We start from the raw sequence: 19,998 nt of genomic DNA on the forward strand, positions 1-19,998 counted from the left end.
ATTTCCATATACTCTATGACAACATAGACGCCATAAATGGAAAATGAAAATTAGATCAACATTTTTAAAACATAGATTAATACGAAACTGAAAGTAATTTTTATTGAAAAATTAATGTGTAGCCATAGTTGTTTGTTTTTTTTTTCACTACCATACATCAGAATCACAGAACCGTCAGAACCATTGTCCTTTATGATCTTTTTTTAAGCAACAAAGGATATTTTGGGAATATTAAAATATAGATCTGCTACCTTTATGGGTTAAACTTGGTACCTAAAAATTAATAGCCTTTTGACTTTTTAAAATTCCTCTATATCAACTAGATCTATTAAGTTGATCTATTCTATATGCTAAATTTCCTCTTCTTTTTGCCTTCTACCTACTTTTGGCATCTCCCTTTATCAACCTTCTTTTTTTCCCCTAAAGTTAAAAAGATGTTTCACTATGTTAGCTCTTGTTTGGTAAGCTTATAGATTTAGATCTCTTATTCAGAGAATTCAGTGATAATAATGATACATCTATTTTCGATTTACCATTACTTTTGGTTTTGAGAACCGTTCATCTTTGTGTTGTTGTTGTTTAGGCCTAAATCTACCTAGGTCAGTGAACATATGACTGCACACGTAAGCAGGCTTAGAAATAAAAATAAAAATATGGGAAATAAAAAAACGGAAGTGATTCACGAGTTACTTCCCCTGTATGCCTGCCCATCGTAGATGATATACTGTTTACTAAATCTATTAAAATTATACCAGAAAAAAAATTATCAAGATCTAACACAATTATAAATTAAAAATGTCATCTTTTAAAGAAAAGGAAAAAGCAAAAGAACAGCAGGAAAAGTTTCAGGCCATTCTATCAGCCCTTTTAAAAGATGAGGACAATAAATATTGTGTCGACTGTGATGCGAAAGGTAGGGCCCTGCCTGCTTTGCCTTTCTTAGTTCTAAGTCAGACTAAGTTTCTTTAACTTTAGGCTTTACTTTACTTTCAGCCACTTTCACTTAATCACTTATCACTGTCCAATAGTGTCACAAGCTGTACACTGTGACAAGTCCACCAAGTGTCACCAGACTCAAACCTCTTCCCTACTAGTACTAAGCGACTAAGGCTACTTTACTAGCTACTCCCCAGGCCTAGTCATAAACTAAACATCTAGAGAGGACTCTTAGTCTAAGACGTTCTAATAATCTAATCTAACTAATCTAAGACAAGTCTATGATTCTCTTGAAGACTCTTCATTTTCATGTCTCTTGTGATGAACTTAATATTAAACAACTTAGAATTTAACAAGGTTTTCTAGATACTATTGCTACTCTACTTATATAGACACTATAAAACTATAAGATTTATTGTCATCTCTTTATCAACTGTGAAATCTATGCTATGGGGGTGGGACTGTCTCAGAGAGAGAGAGAGACATAAGTTCATTGTGGATGTAATCTGTTATTGGTCATATTATCATATTGGTCTTCTACTGACTCATTGCCACACGTCGCGCACACTACCTCTTGTTTGTTTGTCAAATGTTTTACATGTTTTGTACCATCAGATTTGAAGGTAATTACAACCTAGCCCAAACCTGCTGCAGAACAACAGGGGATGGCAGTGGGCAGGGTTCAAACTCGGGACCATCAAGACAAGCTAATGACAGTTTAGAGTGCATACCACACAGCCAGGCACCCATCCACCTCTTAGTGGTAGTTAAATCTTAGTTCCCCAACTGTCTATAAATAAATGTGACCAATTTATTTGACGTTTTGTTGAAGAGTAATTACTTGAAAAATAAATACATTTGTTCTCTTTTCTAGGACCTAGGTGGGCATCATGGAATCTAGGAATTTTTCTTTGCATTCGATGTGCTGGCATTCATAGGAACTTAGGTGTTCACATCTCTAAAGTTAAATCTGTCAACTTAGATACATGGACACCTGAACAAGTTTCTGTGAGTCATTGAAATATGTTACTGTACTGTTAAGTTGTGGTGGATAAGTGTTTTTTTATTTAAAAGCTAAACATTTTATTTTATTTTTGAAAAGAAGATTTTTGTGCAGATATGGTTAAAAATTGATTTTACCATTTGGTTTAGATGATGCAAGAAATGGGAAACAGCAGAGCTAGGGCTGTGTATGAAGCTAATATTCCAGATGGCTTCCGTAGACCTCAGACAGATTCGTATCCTTTACTGAACGGTTAACTTGGTTTCAGATCTATACTCTAGATGTTGTTTTTTTTTTTCATTTTTAAAAGATACTGGTTATTTGGTATGTGATGAATATTACACCAATATTTGAGAGAAATCTTTGACTAAACATTTAGAGCTCTAGAGGCATTTATAAGATCCAAATATGAACAGAAAAAATATATAGCACAAGAATGGGTACCCCCACAACCCAAAGTTCCTAAAGAGGTAAGCATATTTTTAAGTCATTTTCAAAGAAAATATTTTGTGAACAGTTTTGAGCATTGAAGTTGATTTTGACTTATTTGCAGTTTGTTGTTACATTAACTATATTTTTTAAGAGAAAAATTAACAAAATGTCTGATAAGTCAAGATGGTTTTAATTCATCTACAATGAATTTCTTATGCTATGTATACAAGGTGTAGTATGCCATTATATTCATATACTGAGTATCTATGTAACTCTGAGAATCTTGATAGTATTTGTTTCCAATACAGTCTATAGACAAAATTCTTTTTATGATAACAGTTATTAAGATTAAGCAGAATAAAATGAGTAGTGTAAGACGAATATTTTATTTATTCAAAGCTTCTGTATTTTTAAAGGATTTACTGAAAAAAATAATATCAGTAGAGTGTTTTAAATTCTGACTTACAATATTTGACTTTCTCAGTTGGTAGGTTCTTCGGTAAGTTATACAACTGATTTCTTACATTGTTAGACATTTATTTTCTTAAGGTCTTTGGCAAAATATGCTTCAATGGTAGATCTTTAAAAAAAATGTGTTTATAAAGCTATTACATTCTGAAAATTTCTTTTCTTTTTTTTTTTTTTCTTTTATATATCTTTTAAATATTATGAATCATTTTGAAAAATTGTTACATTTAATTGTAAGGAAAAGAAATTAGTTTACTCACTTTTTTTTTTCTTTTATTAAAAATCATGTATGTGTTTTGGTGACTGGGCTGCTGTCTTCTTAATTTATGATCTTTTTTTTTTTTTTTTTTTTTTTTTTGTGCACTGTTGTTTTAAGTATTTTTTTTTCTTACCTGGGAAAGTTTTTTTATGCTTATATCAATAAAATGTAATATTGAAATTACAATTAGACCATAGATTAGACCATTATGAGTAATAAGAGTTTGCAAATGCTATACAAGTTGCTGTAAATAATCTTCCTTGATAGAATAATGCTCCTGAATGTAATGCTTCACTGTAGTTCTACTTTATTATGAAAAGGGTGTTGAAAATGATGCATTCAATTGTCCCCATTGACAAATATTCAAGGTTCTGGAACGAGAAAAAAAAAAAATTAATTGCTATAATGAATTCTGTATTAATGGGTACTACAAAACATAAGGATTTGATATTTCCATTTTTTTTTTATATATATATTTATTAACACAGGCACAAGGGATTTTTTTTATTCCTTTTTTTTTTTCTTGAAACTAATGTAGGAATCTTGTGTTGTAGTTTGGTCTATTGATAAAGAATACCTTTCCTATATTTCATGCCAATAGAGTCACTGAGTCTTAAATGTTGTTTCTTTACTAACAAATGTAGTCCAAAGATGCTTCATTAACAATTTTTTCACTATATTTATTTAAAAATCATACAATATTTACTTTATAATATTGTACTGTTGTGTCTGAATGCTTCAAATCTATATACATGCATAGTCCTGTTTTTGTTTAGGTAATTATGATGCATGTATTAATAAAATGCATGTTGTTGTTGTTTTTTTGTGTGTGTTTTTTTTCCTATAAAAAAACATATATCTTGGTTGAAATTTGAATTATCATTGTTTTCAATGGAAAGTAAATTTAAGTATTAAAAATTAAACATGATTTATACCAAGGGATTAGTGTACACCAATGTATTGGCAGTCAGGGATTCATTTATTGAAATGTTTTTTTGTTCCTCTTTCAGTGGTTAGATGATTCAAAAGGAGATAAAAAGAAAGTCAAAACAAAGCCCATAGCGACTCCGCTGCCAATTACCAATGTATGTAAAACTTTTTTGTTTCTGAATGTTAGACCCTTGGCTGACTTAATATGAATGGTTATTCTTGATTGGCTCTGTTCCTATTAACATTTTTTTTCTGTACTTTATTGTAAAAGTATGTCATGTCAGAGGGGTAAAATACTTGGTTTCCAATATGAAGGGTCATGTGTTCTAATCCTGGTGAAGACTTTTTCAAAAACTTAATTTTGGATTTTGTTTTTTCACCCCTGAGTCCAACCACCACTAAATGGTACCTGACATACATTTGACAAAAGTAATGGCAGTTGGTCATTGTCCTGGCCACATGACACCCAGTTTAACTATTTGCCATAGAAATAGATGACTTTACATCATCTGCCCCCATAGATTGCAATGTCTGAAAGAGGAGGTATTTTTTTTAGTGTAAGAGGCAGTGAAAAGAACTAATATTTGTAAAATGTTGTAATGTACTTTTAGAATACATTTTGATATGATATGGCTAATAGATGACTTTACATCATCCGCCCCCATAGGTCGCAATGTCTGAAAGAGGAGGTATTTTTTTTAGTGTAAGAGGCAGTGAAAAGAACTAATATTTGTAAAATGTTGTAATGTACTTTTAGAATACATTTTGATATGATATGGCTAATGTAATAGAATAAGAAACGTTTTTAGTAGAGATGGCAATTATCTGATTTTATATAACTTGGATAGATTGTTTATTTTTTTGTATTAAAAGTGTTAAATAAAGAGTGAAACTATGCAAATCTATTTGATCTAAAGAGTAGTAAAAGATGTACAAAACACCATTTCAATATTTAAATGAATAGAATAATTTTCAATGCTCACATCATTAGCAGATGCTAAGGTTTATATGGATGTTTTCTCTACTTTTAGCTTAACAAACTGGGCGTATCAGCACCAGCAGGAGATTCCAATAAAGTAAACCAGCCTCCCAAACCTGAACCAGTTAAACCATTGGTAGCCAAGCCTGAGCCAGTGTCTAGTGTTGCATCAAATGATTTGTTAGGACTAGGTGAGTAAAAAGCTGTCTGGGTCATTAGAAACTTGCAATTGTGCCACTCTTAAAGAGCTATGATACATCTTGGTCTTTAGGCACCTTTGTAATAGTTTCTGTTTTCTTCAAACCAGGAGTTGTGTCACTAGGTACATATTTAAAATTTAAAAAATTGTGTTTTTCTCAACACTTTTTGCCAATAGTCATAGTGAGACAAAGCAGATATTTATAGAATAATATAGAAAATTAGAACATGTATGATGGTATCACAAGTTTATTGTAGACCTTTCTGGAAGGTGTTATCTAAATGGAGTTCAGCTCAGATGTATTTCTAGTCTAAATATACTAATTTCTTTGAATTATTAAAACTAAATTATATTCTACCACTTAATAAGTACATTATATTGCATTTTAAAGAAACTATTGTCCTGATTGGATTATACATTTAATTTAGTCATTAATTTATCTGCTGTGTTTTCATTTATGAACCTTCTACACTATTTAAACTAAATCCATCATTGCACACTCTGATTATGTGAAACTGGCTGTATGGTCTTACAGATGAAAGCTAGATAGGATGCCATGTAGCCCCTCCTTTGTAATTCTTCAAGTAGAAATCTCTATACTTGAATATTACTGATGCTGAATCTCAGACTCTATAGCCAATTCATGATTGTTTATAAATCAAATTTCAGGACCAACAGCAAGTTTTAGGAATGTTCTTTGTTCTTTCTTGCATTAAAAAAAAAGATGGATGAACCCACCCAAAAAAAAATTATTAACTTTTGTGTTGATTTTTAAAACTTTCTAGATATAGGTTACGGATTGCCAAATGCTACGAGTAAGTTTTGCTTTTTGCACGGGAATATTAACTGGGTGCATTCTTTTTCTTTTTAACAAGTGGGTTGAAGCATATTAAAGCTGCTCTTTCTATTCTTTATATGCTCACATCTCTCTTTAATAATTATCTTATGAATAAATCAAAAGTTACATTTTAACTTTTTCTCTTGATCAAGTAGATAAAGAATCTATGAAAGTATAATGTCTGAATTTCTATGCTGTCCCTTATACCTGTATATAATCATTACATTTTTTTTTTCAATAGCTCACCTTCATTTTACCTTTTTTTTTTCAACCTGTAATTGATTCTTCGTTCATGAAAGCAGTTCAAAGCCATTGATTGATAAACATTGATTACGTTCTTTGTTAAACAGAAACTGGAGCTGTGTAACTAGACATTACTCTCATGTACACAGTTTATATAAATGTGTGTTCAATTGATATTTCAAGTGTTGGTGCTGAGTACATTAATAACTAATATTCATAAAAGTGCTGTACTTAATAGAATCTTATTGTGCTTGCACACATGTATGAACCTATTACTAATTGTAAAAAAAAAACTAATTTGTATTTGTTGTGGGGGGGGGGGGAACTTGACTCAGCTTTCAGTTGATTTATTTTCTTTTACATTTTTCTAATGCACTTGAATCTGGTCATGAAGAGGAGAAATGGACATTTTAGCTTTGAAAGAAAACGTAATTCTAATATATTGATTTCAGTGAGCTTTTATTATCCTTGAACCAGCAACTATGGTTTCAAATACTAAAGATGTCCATGATTGAAGTAAATTTGTAGAGATGTATCACTCAAACAATGAACTAAATGAGTAGTTACTTGATACTTTAAATTTGTTGCTGAGCTAGCTTGCTGACCCCTATAAGTTAACATCCAATATGTTTAGTTCATAAAAATGTTTACAATAAAATAAGTCAATATTAATCATTGTCAATGCTCCTTTGGTTGTGTCCGTTAGTTAAATCATGTTTAACTGAGATGTAACAAAGCACTATGAACCATTGTTCCTTATTTAAACTCCTCAATGAGTAGTTTGTTGGGTTTTTTTTTTGTTTGCTTTTCTTGGTTTGGTTTTGCTTTGTTCTCATACTCTGCATAGTTTCTGGCTATAACTTTTCTGTCTTCACTTTTTGTATTTTTGTATAAGCTGATGATAATCCAAACTCTTTCGATTCTCAAGCCATTGTTATCCCTTGGACCCAATTCAGAACCATTCTCAATTATTTCTTGTATCATCAAGATATAACCCTTTGTAAATTTTCTGTGCATCTTACATTACGTAACAAAACATTATTTTTATCTGTATTAATATTTAAGTATTAACAGCTTAGATACATTGATTGAATTGGCTTTATTTCTTAGAAGTTTAACAATGTCTAAGAAAAATGGTGGGCTCTAAAAGACTTTGTCTAGAACTATTGCATGTTACGTATATTTTACTAATCAATTTGTAATCCTATTTTTAGTTAGATCCTTATTTCCACCTTTTTTCTTTTTTCAGGCTCCTCTGACTTTCTCAATGGGCTTTTTTCCTTATGTTTATCATTTCTATATTACTTCATTTATCTGCTGTACATATTAATTAGTAAATAAGCTTCAGTGATAGAAAATTTTATCTACATGACCTAACTTACCTATACAGAAATTGGTACCTCCGATGGCCTCCATTGTGTTGTAAAGTAGAAAAAAAAAATCATAACCTACTTGTGGAAATTATTTTTGAATAAGTTTTAAAACCTAAGTCTTGTTACTTTTATTTACTGACCAAATTTGTAATTTTATGGCAAAAATAAGTTACACTATTGTTGAATTTCCAACCTTCACCTTAAAATCTTAAGGGAGAGAGGGGCAGATCTGTGGTGAAGTGAAGAGAACACTAAAAACTTCAAAAGGGGGGAGGGGGGGGCAGATCTATGGTGAAGTAGTGAAGAAACAGAAACTATATAACAAATCACAATTTGTATTGTTTGGTTTACATGTTTCAGACATTCCTTCAAAATTGAAGATTATTAGGTCCTGTCCTAACCTCCAGGGGGTGGGGGGAGAGTACGGGCAGCAGGGAGGGGAATGATCTCTGATGAATACATATTAACAATACTAATGTTGTCAAAGTAGTTAAATACTTAACTGTTTGTCCTCAGAAACAATGAGAGGTGTCGTAATGACTTTTTTATTTTTTTTAAAGTTTTTTCCGTTTTGATGTTGGGTTAAAAAAAATGATTTCATTTATACACTATAGTTCATGAATGAATTTGTATCTTGTTAGCATCTTTCTTTAAGACTCACAGACCGGCAAAGGAATTAAGATAGCACAATAAAACTTTTGATGTCACATGACCAGCATGTTTTTGTTTTCTATACATATTGCAGAAGCAGCTGCCCCCCCACCTGTCTCTGGCAGCAATGAACTTCTTGATTTGTTTGGTGGAGACAGTGGACCTGCACAGGCTCCCCCCAATAGTGACTTGATGGTAAGTGAGTGTGTGAAGTTGTAGTTGTTAGCTTGTGTTGGCTAGAACTTTTTGTTGAGCTAATATTTTAAAAAAATGGGTTTGGCTTTCTGGGTAGTGCAGATATAAGTTAATCAGATTTTGTTTCTTCACTAATATATATTAATTGTTAAATGAGTCTAGACACTTTTAGAAAACTTTTAGAAAACAAATAAAAAGTATAACTATTAAGTTTTGTATAGTTTCAAACTGCAGAAACAAATTATTAACACCCTAACATTTCTTTAAGACTCATACAATATCATCAGATTTATTACTAAACAACTTGAAAAGTTGTGTTGTTTTTTTTAAGTAAATTAGAATGTGTCTGTACAAAACAATTATTGAGCTAGCAATTTGTTTTGATATCAGAATGGTCAGATGGATGGCAGCTTGTTTGGTGAAGACCAGAACTCTGGTAGCAGTGACAAGAAAGCAACAACCAAAGATTCTATTATGGCGCTTTTTGGTGGGGCACCGACTCCGCAGGCACAAATGTATGGTATTCCAGGTTGGTTTCATAAGTTTTTATTCAGCTTATTTTTTTTTAAACCTTGAAATGTATCTTTTTCATAACTATGTCAATTTTATTTGGCTCTGCAATGGATTCATTGAATGTATGCCTTGACCACTTGCCATATTAACACCCAAATTTCCTTTTCAACCAAATAGATCTCATAGATCACTTGTCAATATAATAAGAATGATGAGATTATTTAACTCACAAAATGTTTCTCATTAAAATATTGTTATTGTTGTTTTTTTTTATCCTGAGCAGGTGGGGTCTACATGCCTCCCCAGCAACAGATGTACCCTGGCATGGTCAATCAACCCCAGCAAATGATGGGACCAAACGTGTTGATGGGACAGACGCCAGCAATGTTGGGGCCAGGAATGGTAAACAATTGTTTAATTTTGTTTGCACACAACGTTCTGAAACTTAGTTAGTTTAGTATTTTTCATTTCAGGCAGCATTCTTTAAAAGTTTTCTTTTTGATGCAGTTTTCTCGACATTGTCATAGCCTGCACTAAGTGAACTCTAAGAAATGCATAGAATGGCATTTTAAAATCTTTTAATTTAAATGTTTTATATATTCTTCAACTAGGAATTAAGATGCATCTAAAAAATATTGTTTTGTATTTAGAAGACTAGTACTTATGTATAAAATACAAAAGCAATAGTTATTTATAAGTTCTTCATATTTACAAATAGCAAAAGCAATTTGAATTGTTAATTAAATTTTTTTATTTTTTTATTTTATCAACCAAGTTGCCTTCAGAAACTTACTTCAAATTTTTCATTATTATTTTTTAACCAAAAGGGTATGATGGGACAGCCAGCTAATATACGACAGCAGGCGATGATTCGACCATCTCCAGTTATGGTCAATCCATCCCCTTTAGCTCAAGTAAGCCATAATATAATTGTTTAGCTCTTGTACATACACAACTAAAAATCATTATCAGAAAAGGTTCTTATTGTATGAAAATAGGATTGAACCTTTTCTTTTTTTTTCATATGTTAAGCAGAATTTCAATATTTTACAATTTAATTTGAATCTAGTATATAATTGTATATCCTCAGCAGATGCCCATGTACAGTTCCCCAATGATGGGAGGCAACCCAGGCATGTACACACCACAGCAGATACAGCAGCTTCAGTTCCAACAGGTGGATGATCAACTTTAGTTATTAACATTTCACATTTTTTATGTCGAATGTGTAGAGTTCAAGCAAATTATCCCTAGCGCAACCTTATATAGGAGGCGTGGTGGCTGAGTGGTAAAGCACTTGTCTTCCAAACCGGGGGTCCCCAGTTTGAATCCTGGAGCCTGGGCATGCTACCCTGCCTCATAGTTGCGCCCGGGTGGAAACGATTAGGCTAAAGGGTAGCAAAACAAGCCTCCCCTGGGGGTGCGAGAGTAAAAAAAAGCTCCCACAGCCTTGTCAAAATCCAGGCGCTGTTCCTCAAGGGGCCGTTACATAAATGGCGTGTCCCGCATAGTTAGCCTAGTATAAAAAAGGAAAATGGCAGGGGTCTTAGTGTACACGGTCTCTTGCCGCGAGTCTGACCCACCCGTCATTCAGGCCGGTGAGATGGAGCTCTTGTTCACTTTTGCTTGCCTAGAGTTCCAAGAACCGAAGGCTCAACTCTACCTGACAGTTGAAGAAGAAGAATCCTGGAGATGACTGGGATTTTTACTTTCGGGATCTCCAGGACACCTTTTGAGTCCACCCAGCTCTAATGGGTACCTGACATTAGATGGGGAAAAGTAAAGGCGGTTGTTTGCTGTGCTGCCACATGACAACCTCATTAACCATGGGCCACAGAAATAGGTGACCTTTACATCATCTGCCCCATAGATTACTAGGTCTGAAAGGGGAACTTTACTTTAAAACCTTATTAAATTTCACTCTAATACAGACACAGTAAAAGAAAAAGAATAATTATTTAACAAAAGGTATACATTTTGAATGTTTCTAATATGGGGCAGTAATGTTTGTAGAGGTAATACATTGTAAAGTTGTTAATTTTCCAAATTCCTCTTGGTTCAGATATTTATGCATGTCAAAACCATTTGAATTTCTGTTTTTGGCTCTTTTTCTCTTATTCCCTTAAATGCTTCTAATCATTGCAAGAAACGATTGATACAAAAACAATACAAGACAATGCAACTGTGATAAGCAAGAATATAAAAAAATATGTAGCTACTTATGGTCTTTCAATTTGTTTTAAAAGCTTAATGGTCAATTTGTATGCATAGACATACAAACATTTTCAAATAAGATAGAATAGGCTATTACAGTTTGTGTGTGTACTGGTATGTGAAATATAAATTACACTTGTTCAACTGTTTCTTAATCAAATTTAATTTGAAAAAAAATAAGCTCTCTTACATTAACTTTCAAGGCTTATAAAAAAAATAAAAAAATTTAGGGATTTAATTTCAGGGTTTACCTGAGAAATGTGACACTATGTGGAACAAATTATCTTATATTTATAATTTCAGTATTAGTGAGCTATTATAATAAGTAAGGATCTGACTTGCAATTAACAGGTTTTGTTTTTTTGTTCTACATATACCCAGATGCAGCAGCAGATGTCAACTCTCCAATTAAACCCACAGACAGCACAAAGCACTACAGGCTGGGGGAAGCCTAGCTCAGGACAGACTCTATCAACCAACCTATGGCAGTAAATTTCATAATCAAGGACACTGTACTCCAAGCATTTTAAACAATATCTTTTTTTTTAAATCGGGGACAGCTTATGATATAATTACTTTTTATTGATAGCACTTCTTTCTGATTAAAACAACGACAACAAAAATTGTTTAGAAAATTGGAAATTCTAGAAATTTGGTAACAAGCTATACATTGAAAATGAAAAGGGCATGAAGTTGTTTTGTAAAAACTTACAGTATGTTTTAATCTGTATGGCTGGGTGGGGTGAAAGTGTCCCTTTAGGTGAAAATAACAATGTATATTAGTGTACCATATATATATGTTGAATGTACTGTTTTTACAAGCTGGATGCATGAGATATTTGGGTAATCTGTAGAAGTTGGTGTACAGACGTTAAAAAATGGTAAAAACGTTTTGTCAGAGAGGGTTAAGCTTAGTGTTTAAAGAAATAAATTACTGTTTTTCACCATGACAATACTACTAAAGAAAAAAAAGTAGAGCCCTTGCTGCCAGGTATTACTATACTTCTAGAGATTTCCTGACTATTTCGTTAAGTTGCACATGTGTATTAAATTAATTTTTTTTTTTTTATTTAAGTCAAAACACTTTTACTTTCAGAAGAGTAAAACATTATATTGTGTTCTTGTGTCATAGCACTGTCCAAACTTTAAGCACTGGTACTTTTTATTCAATGTTTATAATTGAATCTAGACATTCCACTAGCTTTTTTTTTCTTTCTCTTAAGTACCGGTTCTTTTTTGTTTGTTTTCATTTTATTTCACACAAGCAACCTTTGAAAACACAAAATGTACACAGGTGAATTTGTTCCTTTTTTTTTTTAAACACGTGTCACAGCATTCTAAGAAGTCTGGACCGCCAATTTTCTTTCAAATTGTAAAAAAACAACAACAAATAACTTGATATATCTATATGTAATTACCTGGACTTATTTATCATATTGTATATTTTATGTTAAAAAAAAAGATAGACATTTTTGTTAAACTTGTATTGTTATGAAATTGAATTACATAAGATGCTAGTACTGACATAATATACATATGTTTCTTTTCACACATATATTTGATACATGTTTTTTAGTTCAAAAATTATTGCATCATCCTCATTTTTTTTTAATGGGTAAGAATGTTTTTATCTTGGGTTTTCTGAGTTGTAATTTTTCATAATACTTATTTTACAATCATCTAAAATTAACCAAAGTATGGGCACTCTATTCAGATTTGGCATTCTTTCACTAATATAGCATGCATATTCATAAAAAAAAAAATAGCTGAGAATATTTAATTGTGAACTTGTCTACCCTTTATTATTAAATTGAATTGTATGCAAATTGCAACATACATACACTGTATTTTTAATACTCAGACTTACGATAATTTCTGTGGGGGAAAAGTTATTTTCCTAAGGCTTATTAACTGACTACTATACTAATTTGCATGATGCTATGTTACCTTAGAGTTGAATTAGTCTTGGTGTTTTTGTAACTGTAGGCTCCTATCAACTAGAGCTATTTATTTTTACACTGGCAGTATATAACTGTGTTGTAGCCCCACTTCATTTTGATCCAGTATCCAAATGGCAGTTTAATAACTCAATAAAATGTCGAAATCTATTTTTTTTTCTTGGTGTTTGTTTTTTAAAATAAATATTGACTTGACAATAGACATTTCTTATTTTTAAGCTACATAATATATACGAATTCACTTTCAATATTATATGCACTTGCAGATGTTTAGAGATAAATTATTATTTATATTTACCTTAGACTGTCAAAAAAAACAACAACTAAAAACCATCATGATCTTTGTAAAATACATTGAGGAAAGTCTGCACATTAGAGTTGTTAACACCTTGGTTTATTTATAGTTTAACCCTTGTCACTATGATTACAATTGTATAAATATGTATACTTTTATTCAGTATTTATTTTGTTTGATTCCTTTCCTGTGGTTTGTGGTTTTGTTTCTTCATGCTGTGCATTGTTGATGTTTATCAAATCCTTGTTGTTTGCTACATTTATGGACATATCCTTTATACCTAGAAGAATGTGTAGAAATGCACTATAAACACACACACAGACTTGTCTTCAAAAGTGTTAGATTTAAGTAATATGAAAGAAGAAAGTGCTTTTAACTTTATATAGCTAGGAATATGTACAATCTTAGCTCCACAAATCATCTAAGGTCATCATTAAGAGGACGCTTCATGTATCCATCAAGCTTTATCCATCACAAAGGGATGAGAACTTCTTTTTATAAAGTTTAATAAGTGTCTTAAAGTAAAGTACACAGTTTTATAAGAAAATTCTTGTCTGTCGGCTACTAGTGAGTTTACTAGGGCTTCTTTACTTAGACTAATATTTAGTCATAACTTTGTGTACAGAAAAAAGATTTTTTAAATCCAATAACAGCATCACAGCAAGAACATACTTTTATTTCAACAATCCAAATTTATCTTAGGACATTTGAAAACATAAAGTTGCATTATATTTATCCTATTGATTTTAGTCTTAAGTAATACAAGTATTGTATCCCTTTGAGATCAGAAGGTCCATTGGATTGGTGGTGTTAAGTTTACCAGTTTGTGAGAACAATAAGGATGTTGTGAAACCAAAAGCTATAGCTTACTTTTTTTTCAGCTAAAAGTTGGTATCTAACCACACACTGAACTCAGATTCCAGCCAAACATTTAACCTACTTGACCCAATTTTACTGTAAAATGATAAGAGGGGTATCTTTATGAAAATCTCAAATTCAGTAAAGTTACTAGGCCAGGCTCATCAGGGAAAGATTTTTATAACGAATTTCTACAATAGATCTTAGTGTATTATTGAATACTTTGTAAATAAGTAATATTGTGGTGCCAATGTTCCATAGACTAGAACTCAATTTTCACAAATGTTACCAAATCACTTTCATAATGTTTGTTATACTATCATTTCTTTTCATGCCCACCCCTTTTCTTTCTAACTTAGATCTATTGTTGTATTTCAGCCAGTTAAGTGGTTGTAGAAGTCAACATGAGTTGATCCTTATGTTGAGATACCAATTGATAAATCCACCGAAGGCTTCAAATAGTGTGCATCTATTGATTTTAATAGTTTTTTTTTGTGTTCAGCATATGTTTTGTCTCTGAAGATTTTTGTAACAAACAATGTAATAAATTTGTTTTTCTGTGGATTGTTGATTTGTCCTTTTGTTTTTTTCTACATATTCAAAGCACAATGAGAAATAAGTTGAAATTAAAATTAATAGGAGATGTAAACAGTAATGAAAAAAAAAAGACAAATATTTAAGAATAAGACTATGCTACTTGAGGCATGAATACAAATTATTTGCTGAAATACTTAGAGACGTAATTGCACAAACATTACTACCAACAAAGAAAAAATTAATTAGAACTTGTAAATTGTATTTTTATTTCAAAAATTGACATACATACGTAGCAGGCTTTGGTTTAGAGCCTCGTTTCAAATAAAATTAGAATAGAATTTTGTTATTAAGTCTTAAGAGTGCAGAATATAGCTTGACTTTTTATAAAGACTCAACTGCGAAACATATTTTCTAAATCAAATATTATAAAATAAGAAATATAAGAAATATTTTTATCAACATTATCTATGCTTCAGAAAGTAATTCTTTAGGGTAATATCAACAATATAAAAAAAAAATTTAAGAAAAGTGATTTTTACTATATACCAGTATTACTGATTTTCTTTTTTTTTTTTGTTCATTATCCCTGAATAATGTTTGTTTTCATTAAAAATAGAGATGTCAAGTATTGACAATAGACCTTCCCCTTTCCAGTCATGTGTTGTTATTAAATCATTGAAATTTTAACTCTATGACAATAGTTTCAGTTAAAAAACAAGTTGAAAAATTCTTTTTTTAATTGTTTTTGTATAGTTCAATTATTATGTTGTGGCCCAAACTCTTTTGTTAACCATTGGAAGAAGGGTATGTGGGAGGTTTCTATTCTGCCTATACCTGCTCAGAAAACTTAAGCCTCTTGATAGGTAGCTAGACAGTTTTATTTAATATGTATGTTTATTTTCATTATGGTTATAAATTTATCTCATGCATTCCTATCTTTTAATCAAAAGGAAAATAGTATTTATGCCAATAATATATACATTTAACAATTGCTGATCTATATACACACATAGATCAATATTATCGTCTCCGTTTAGCTAAAGGTTCAGTTGGTGTGGCTGGGCTGTTAGCAGACGGCACATTTCTAGTTCTCTTCGTACGTTTGGGTGATGGCTCCTGGCTTGGTGTGCTAGGTGTGACACTTTGTGGTAAGGACTTGAATGGGGCAGGACTTGATTTGCTTTCAACTCGCACTGATGGTGTGCTTCCTCTAGATTCAGATTTGTGACTGGGGGTTTTAGTCTCTGGTTTAGTTTCTGTTTTCACAATTTTTGGTGTACTTTTTGATGAAACTAGAAATGAAAAGTATGATAGAGAGAAAAAGTGATACGTAATTTACACAATTAGATCTTGTAATAGTTAAGCACTCTGGGACCAAGTAAAATCAAATAAAGTAAGAATGGGAATACTTGAACACAAATCTTCATATGGTGTGTATCACCAATGTAGTTAAGTTTAACTCCAAATAAAAGACTTTTAGTGTATTTTTACTTCAATGTATTTACCTCACTAGATTCATGAGTGTTAATTATCAGATGATGTAAACAAGCCCAAACCCTATCTTAATAGGTATGGTCAAGACCCAGGTGATAATCTGTAGCGTTATGAAGGGAAAAAAAAAAAGGGACTTAGAAGGAGAAAGACCACTTGCAAGTGAGAGAAAATAGTGGGTCTATTCCTTTGTGCCAAGTACAAGACTCTAAAATACCCACATGAAAAAGACATAGCATATAAATCTTGTTCTTCAATAACTGCAAAATGCAAGTAAAGCCCTTAATGTTAATATCCTACCTTCTGCTGCTTTAGGTGTTTCAGCAACTGTAGGTAGATTGATATAGGATGTCCTTGGAAAACTTTTCTCTGATAATTCTTGAAACTCACTGTCTACAATGTCAAAGTCACCAGGTTTGTTAGGAAACGGCAACATCTCTGACTCATTCTAGAAAGAGCAATTTAAGTTCAACTTTTTTTTTTTTTACTTCATTACATTTCGTTTAAATATACCACAGGGACATCACGTCCCTTATGATTGCTTTAAAAAAAATCAGATTTAATGTGCTAAATTTAATGTGCTAAACTGACAAAGTTATTTAACATACCAATGCTTGTAGATCATATAATGTGGAAAGATGACCCCAGACATCATCTGATGTAATCTTTTTACAAGATGAGCTCAGACGTTCATGTATTGCCAACATCTGAAAGTGGCGATTAACACCTAGATATAAATTTAAAATATTACATCTTTATAACATTTACACTTAATTTATTAAAACCTACAATGACCTAGATCTACTATGATGTAGTTTTAAATTTATGTAGTAATGGCAATCTCTTTGATTCCGAAGATTAAGGATGAGAGCAGTGTTTCACATGACTATGCAAACCCAGTTGCGACATGCATAATTTCCCCATATTTTGTTATCTGCCAGCAGCCTGTTTAAGTTTTCTTTTCCTCTTCTGTCCCTGTCTTCAATAAGGGCTTTTCTTTGGATCTCAAATGTGTGTCCCACAGCCCTAGTGAGAGCTCTCCAACTGTCTCTTTCAGAGGCCATCTACTGCCAGCTACTTTCCTCTATGACAATGACAGCGAAATGGCGAATGAGTTGATCTTTATCTAGCGCTTATGGGAGGCACCTCTGTTACACCAACCTCCTTTAATTTCACCAAAGAAGATAGCCGTCTCCAATGCAGGATAAGTGTCCAACCCAGCGCAGCTGTCAAATGGTAATTAGTACTTCTATACTGTCTACACTGGTCTCCAGCAGAACATTTTTTTTTTGTAATGTAGTCTTGTCAGCATATGCCTACTATTGAGCGAAGGTACTATTGATTTTGATGATTATATAATACAAAAAAATAACATACCTGCAGGTTTGTGCCCTCTCATTGCATGGAAGAGATTGACTTCCATGTCTACATTCCATACAACTTCATTTGCTTCTACAGTCAGTGTCATCTTGGCACTCTGGCTCTGCAGTTCTAAAGTCTAAGTTGAGAATAGCTCTACTGCTCTAGCCTCTACTACTAGAACTAGAGTTAACTAGAGTCTCTACTCAGTCAGACTCTAGTACTGACTAACTAACTGAGTACTCTAGTCCTAAGCCCTAAGCCTAATTTTTAAGTCTAAGAAGACTAACTCGTCACTCTAGACCCTCTATATAAATATAACTAGCAGACAAAAGTAAAGAAAAGATGTAAAAATCTAGTAGGTTTAGATTAGATCTAGTGTCTCTAGATATAGTAGATATTCATAATTACAAAATGCTAATAATATAATAGATCTATCTAGAATTCTAGATCTAGTCTAGACTCTAGAAAACAGTTATACACTGGTTAGCAAAGACTTTTTTTGTTAGAGTTATCTACCCATTGTAATTTTGACTAATTTGTTGATGGAATTTAAATCTATATAGATCTATAATCTAAATATAAATTAGTAAATATAAACTTTATCTAAATACACACGATGCTTATTTCTATTAATTTTTGCCAACATTATTCAATGTTAATTATAAATTAATGTGTCTAGATCTAGAATCTAGATCTATTTAGTTTAACAAACAATTAACAACTCCCTTTTGCTCCTAGTAAATATAAAAATATATCAAACGCTGCCATGAAAGGAAACAAACCAAAATTGCTTATGAATACTAGTAAGATTAATATGATTAATGTGCACCCATATCTATGTGTGCACCATTCCGTCTTCGATTAATAAGTGTTGGGGGGTAGTAAGGGTAAATTAGCTGTTAAAAGCTGGCTATCGTTTTGAAGTAACGTCTCTATCATATAAGATAAGAAGATAAGATAATAAGCATGCCAGACCCTTATAAGTGTATAGGCGTCTTTAATTTTTTTAATTGCCCGAAAATATTACGCGTGAAGTGTCGAGAAGACCGGGACTTAGGGCTATCATCTATTTTGGCCCTACTAATTAAAGTGAAAAGTTCCGACAAGACATCTTAGCATTTCTCAAACATAAAAAAAAAGGGGGGGGGGGACTAAATATGCTGTCAAGGGAGTACAAGGTGTTTTTTTTCTTTTACAAGAACCAAAATCTGTTGTATTCGCGTGTCGCCTAAATCCATATTTGAGTAGGGCCTATAAATATAGACTTAGACTTAGGTCCTCCCGCGCCGTTCGGCGCATTGGGCGGCAAGCTGTCTCCATAAAGATCTGTCACTGGCAATGTCTGAAGCCTCCTCCCACCTGGTGTCCACTGTTCTGAGGTCCTCCATGAAGGTGTGTCGCCAAGTAATACGAGGACGTCCCTGTTTGCGCTTTCCTCGTTTTGTCTTCCATGTTATCACAACTCTTGGTGTGCGTAATTCATTTTGACGTAGAACATGTCCCGCAAACCTCATGCGCCGCTCAGTCACAACCTCACTAAGTGTTCGACTCCCAGTTCGGCATAGGATTTCCTTGTTTGAGACCCGATCAGTGTAACTGACTCCCAAAATCCGTCTCAGCCATCTCTGTTGAGCCACATTTAGTCTTTTCTCAATTTTGACAGATGGCTTCCATGTCTCACATGCATGTGTAGCAGTTGGAATGACGATTGTGTTGAGAAGGTATATTTTTGTCTCGAGTCCAATGGCTTGGCTAGTCCAAATAGGCTGCAGCCTTTGGAAAATACTCCCTGCCTTTCCTATTCGGCACGCTACATCGTGGTAAGCATCTCCATCATTTGTTATGATGCTGCCAAGGTACGTGAACTTGTCCAGCTCTTCAAGCTTTGACTCGCCAAGTCTGACGGAGACACCCTTTGCCTTATATCCCACTCGCATAATTTTAGTCTTATCCAAGTTTATGCCAAAACTTTATGCGGAGGCCAATTTTGGGTGCCTCTCTGTCTAGGCTCTCCGTCATTTCTTGAATGCATTTATTTGTAGCCCCGAGTAGTGCAACATCATCAGCAAAGTCCAAGTCCGTCAATCGGAGTTGTTCACTCCATGGAATACCAAAAGCAGTTTTTTAAATATTTTTTTTAAATTTAAAATTAAGTCACGTCGTTTTATTCATCTTCTAAGAACGACCTTTCATACTTTTTTTTTCGCATCTGGAACAAAATCAACTTTATATTATTTTGAAGAAGTCATATATTTCAATAAGTT

General features: G+C 32.6%; 2 protein-coding genes across 5 annotated transcripts; one reads left to right on the forward strand and one right to left on the reverse strand.

The window, feature by feature from the left end:
- Positions 1 to 673: 673 nt before the first annotated feature.
- On the forward strand, positions 674 to 14,908 carry LOC106061314 (stromal membrane-associated protein 1-like). 4 transcript variants are annotated; one of them, XM_013219405.2, is made up of 14 exons: positions 674 to 913; positions 1,811 to 1,944; positions 2,089 to 2,174; positions 2,319 to 2,409; positions 2,856 to 2,870; positions 4,109 to 4,183; positions 5,060 to 5,198; positions 5,992 to 6,021; positions 8,406 to 8,506; positions 8,897 to 9,035; positions 9,303 to 9,421; positions 9,847 to 9,933; positions 10,110 to 10,196; positions 11,615 to 14,908. In XM_013219405.2, exons 1-14 carry the CDS (start codon positions 796 to 798, stop codon positions 11,723 to 11,725), a joined length of 1,332 nt encoding a protein of 443 aa, XP_013074859.1. In that variant the 5' UTR covers positions 674 to 795; the 3' UTR covers positions 11,726 to 14,908. The 4 variants fall into 4 exon arrangements, with proteins under 4 accessions (XP_013074859.1, XP_013074865.1, XP_013074877.1 ...); XM_013219411.2 differs by having other exon boundaries at positions 10,113 to 10,196; XM_013219423.2 differs by lacking the exon at positions 5,992 to 6,021.
- On the reverse strand, positions 12,483 to 18,258 carry LOC106061339 (uncharacterized). The gene is made up of 4 exons (XM_013219432.2): positions 17,750 to 18,258; positions 16,981 to 17,099; positions 16,673 to 16,820; positions 12,483 to 16,173 (listed from the first exon to the last, which is right to left on the reverse strand). The coding sequence occupies exons 1-4, from the start codon at positions 17,838 to 17,840 to the stop codon at positions 15,902 to 15,904; spliced, it is 630 nt and encodes a 209-aa protein (XP_013074886.2). The 5' UTR covers positions 17,841 to 18,258; the 3' UTR covers positions 12,483 to 15,901.
- Positions 18,259 to 19,998: the final 1,740 nt, after the last annotated feature.

The sequence above is a fragment of the Biomphalaria glabrata genome, chromosome 5, assembly GCF_947242115.1.
Source record: "Biomphalaria glabrata chromosome 5, xgBioGlab47.1, whole genome shotgun sequence".
NCBI classification, from domain to species: domain Eukaryota; kingdom Metazoa; phylum Mollusca; class Gastropoda; family Planorbidae; genus Biomphalaria; species Biomphalaria glabrata.

What these genes read in the sequence shown, in the direction of transcription:
- LOC106061339 (XM_013219432.2), bottom strand. Translation starts at nt 17,840, where the DNA reads ATGACACTGACTGTAGAAGCAAATGAAGTTGTATGGAATGTAGACATG. An exon ending in TATATGATCTACAAGCATTG is followed by an intron (nt 16,821 to 16,980) that starts GTATGTTAAATA and finishes TGCTCTTTCTAG; the next exon opens with AATGAGTCAGAGATGTTGCC. An exon ending in AACACCTAAAGCAGCAGAAG is followed by an intron (nt 16,174 to 16,672) that starts GTAGGATATTAA and finishes TTTCATTTCTAG; the next exon opens with TTTCATCAAAAAGTACACCA.
- LOC106061314 (XM_013219405.2), top strand. Translation starts at nt 796, where the DNA reads ATGTCATCTTTTAAAGAAAAGGAAAAAGCAAAAGAACAGCAGGAAAAG. An exon ending in CCCCCAATAGTGACTTGATG is followed by an intron (nt 8,507 to 8,896) that starts GTAAGTGAGTGT and finishes TTTTGATATCAG; the next exon opens with AATGGTCAGATGGATGGCAG. An exon ending in ATCCATCCCCTTTAGCTCAA is followed by an intron (nt 9,934 to 10,109) that starts GTAAGCCATAAT and finishes GTATATCCTCAG; the next exon opens with CAGATGCCCATGTACAGTTC.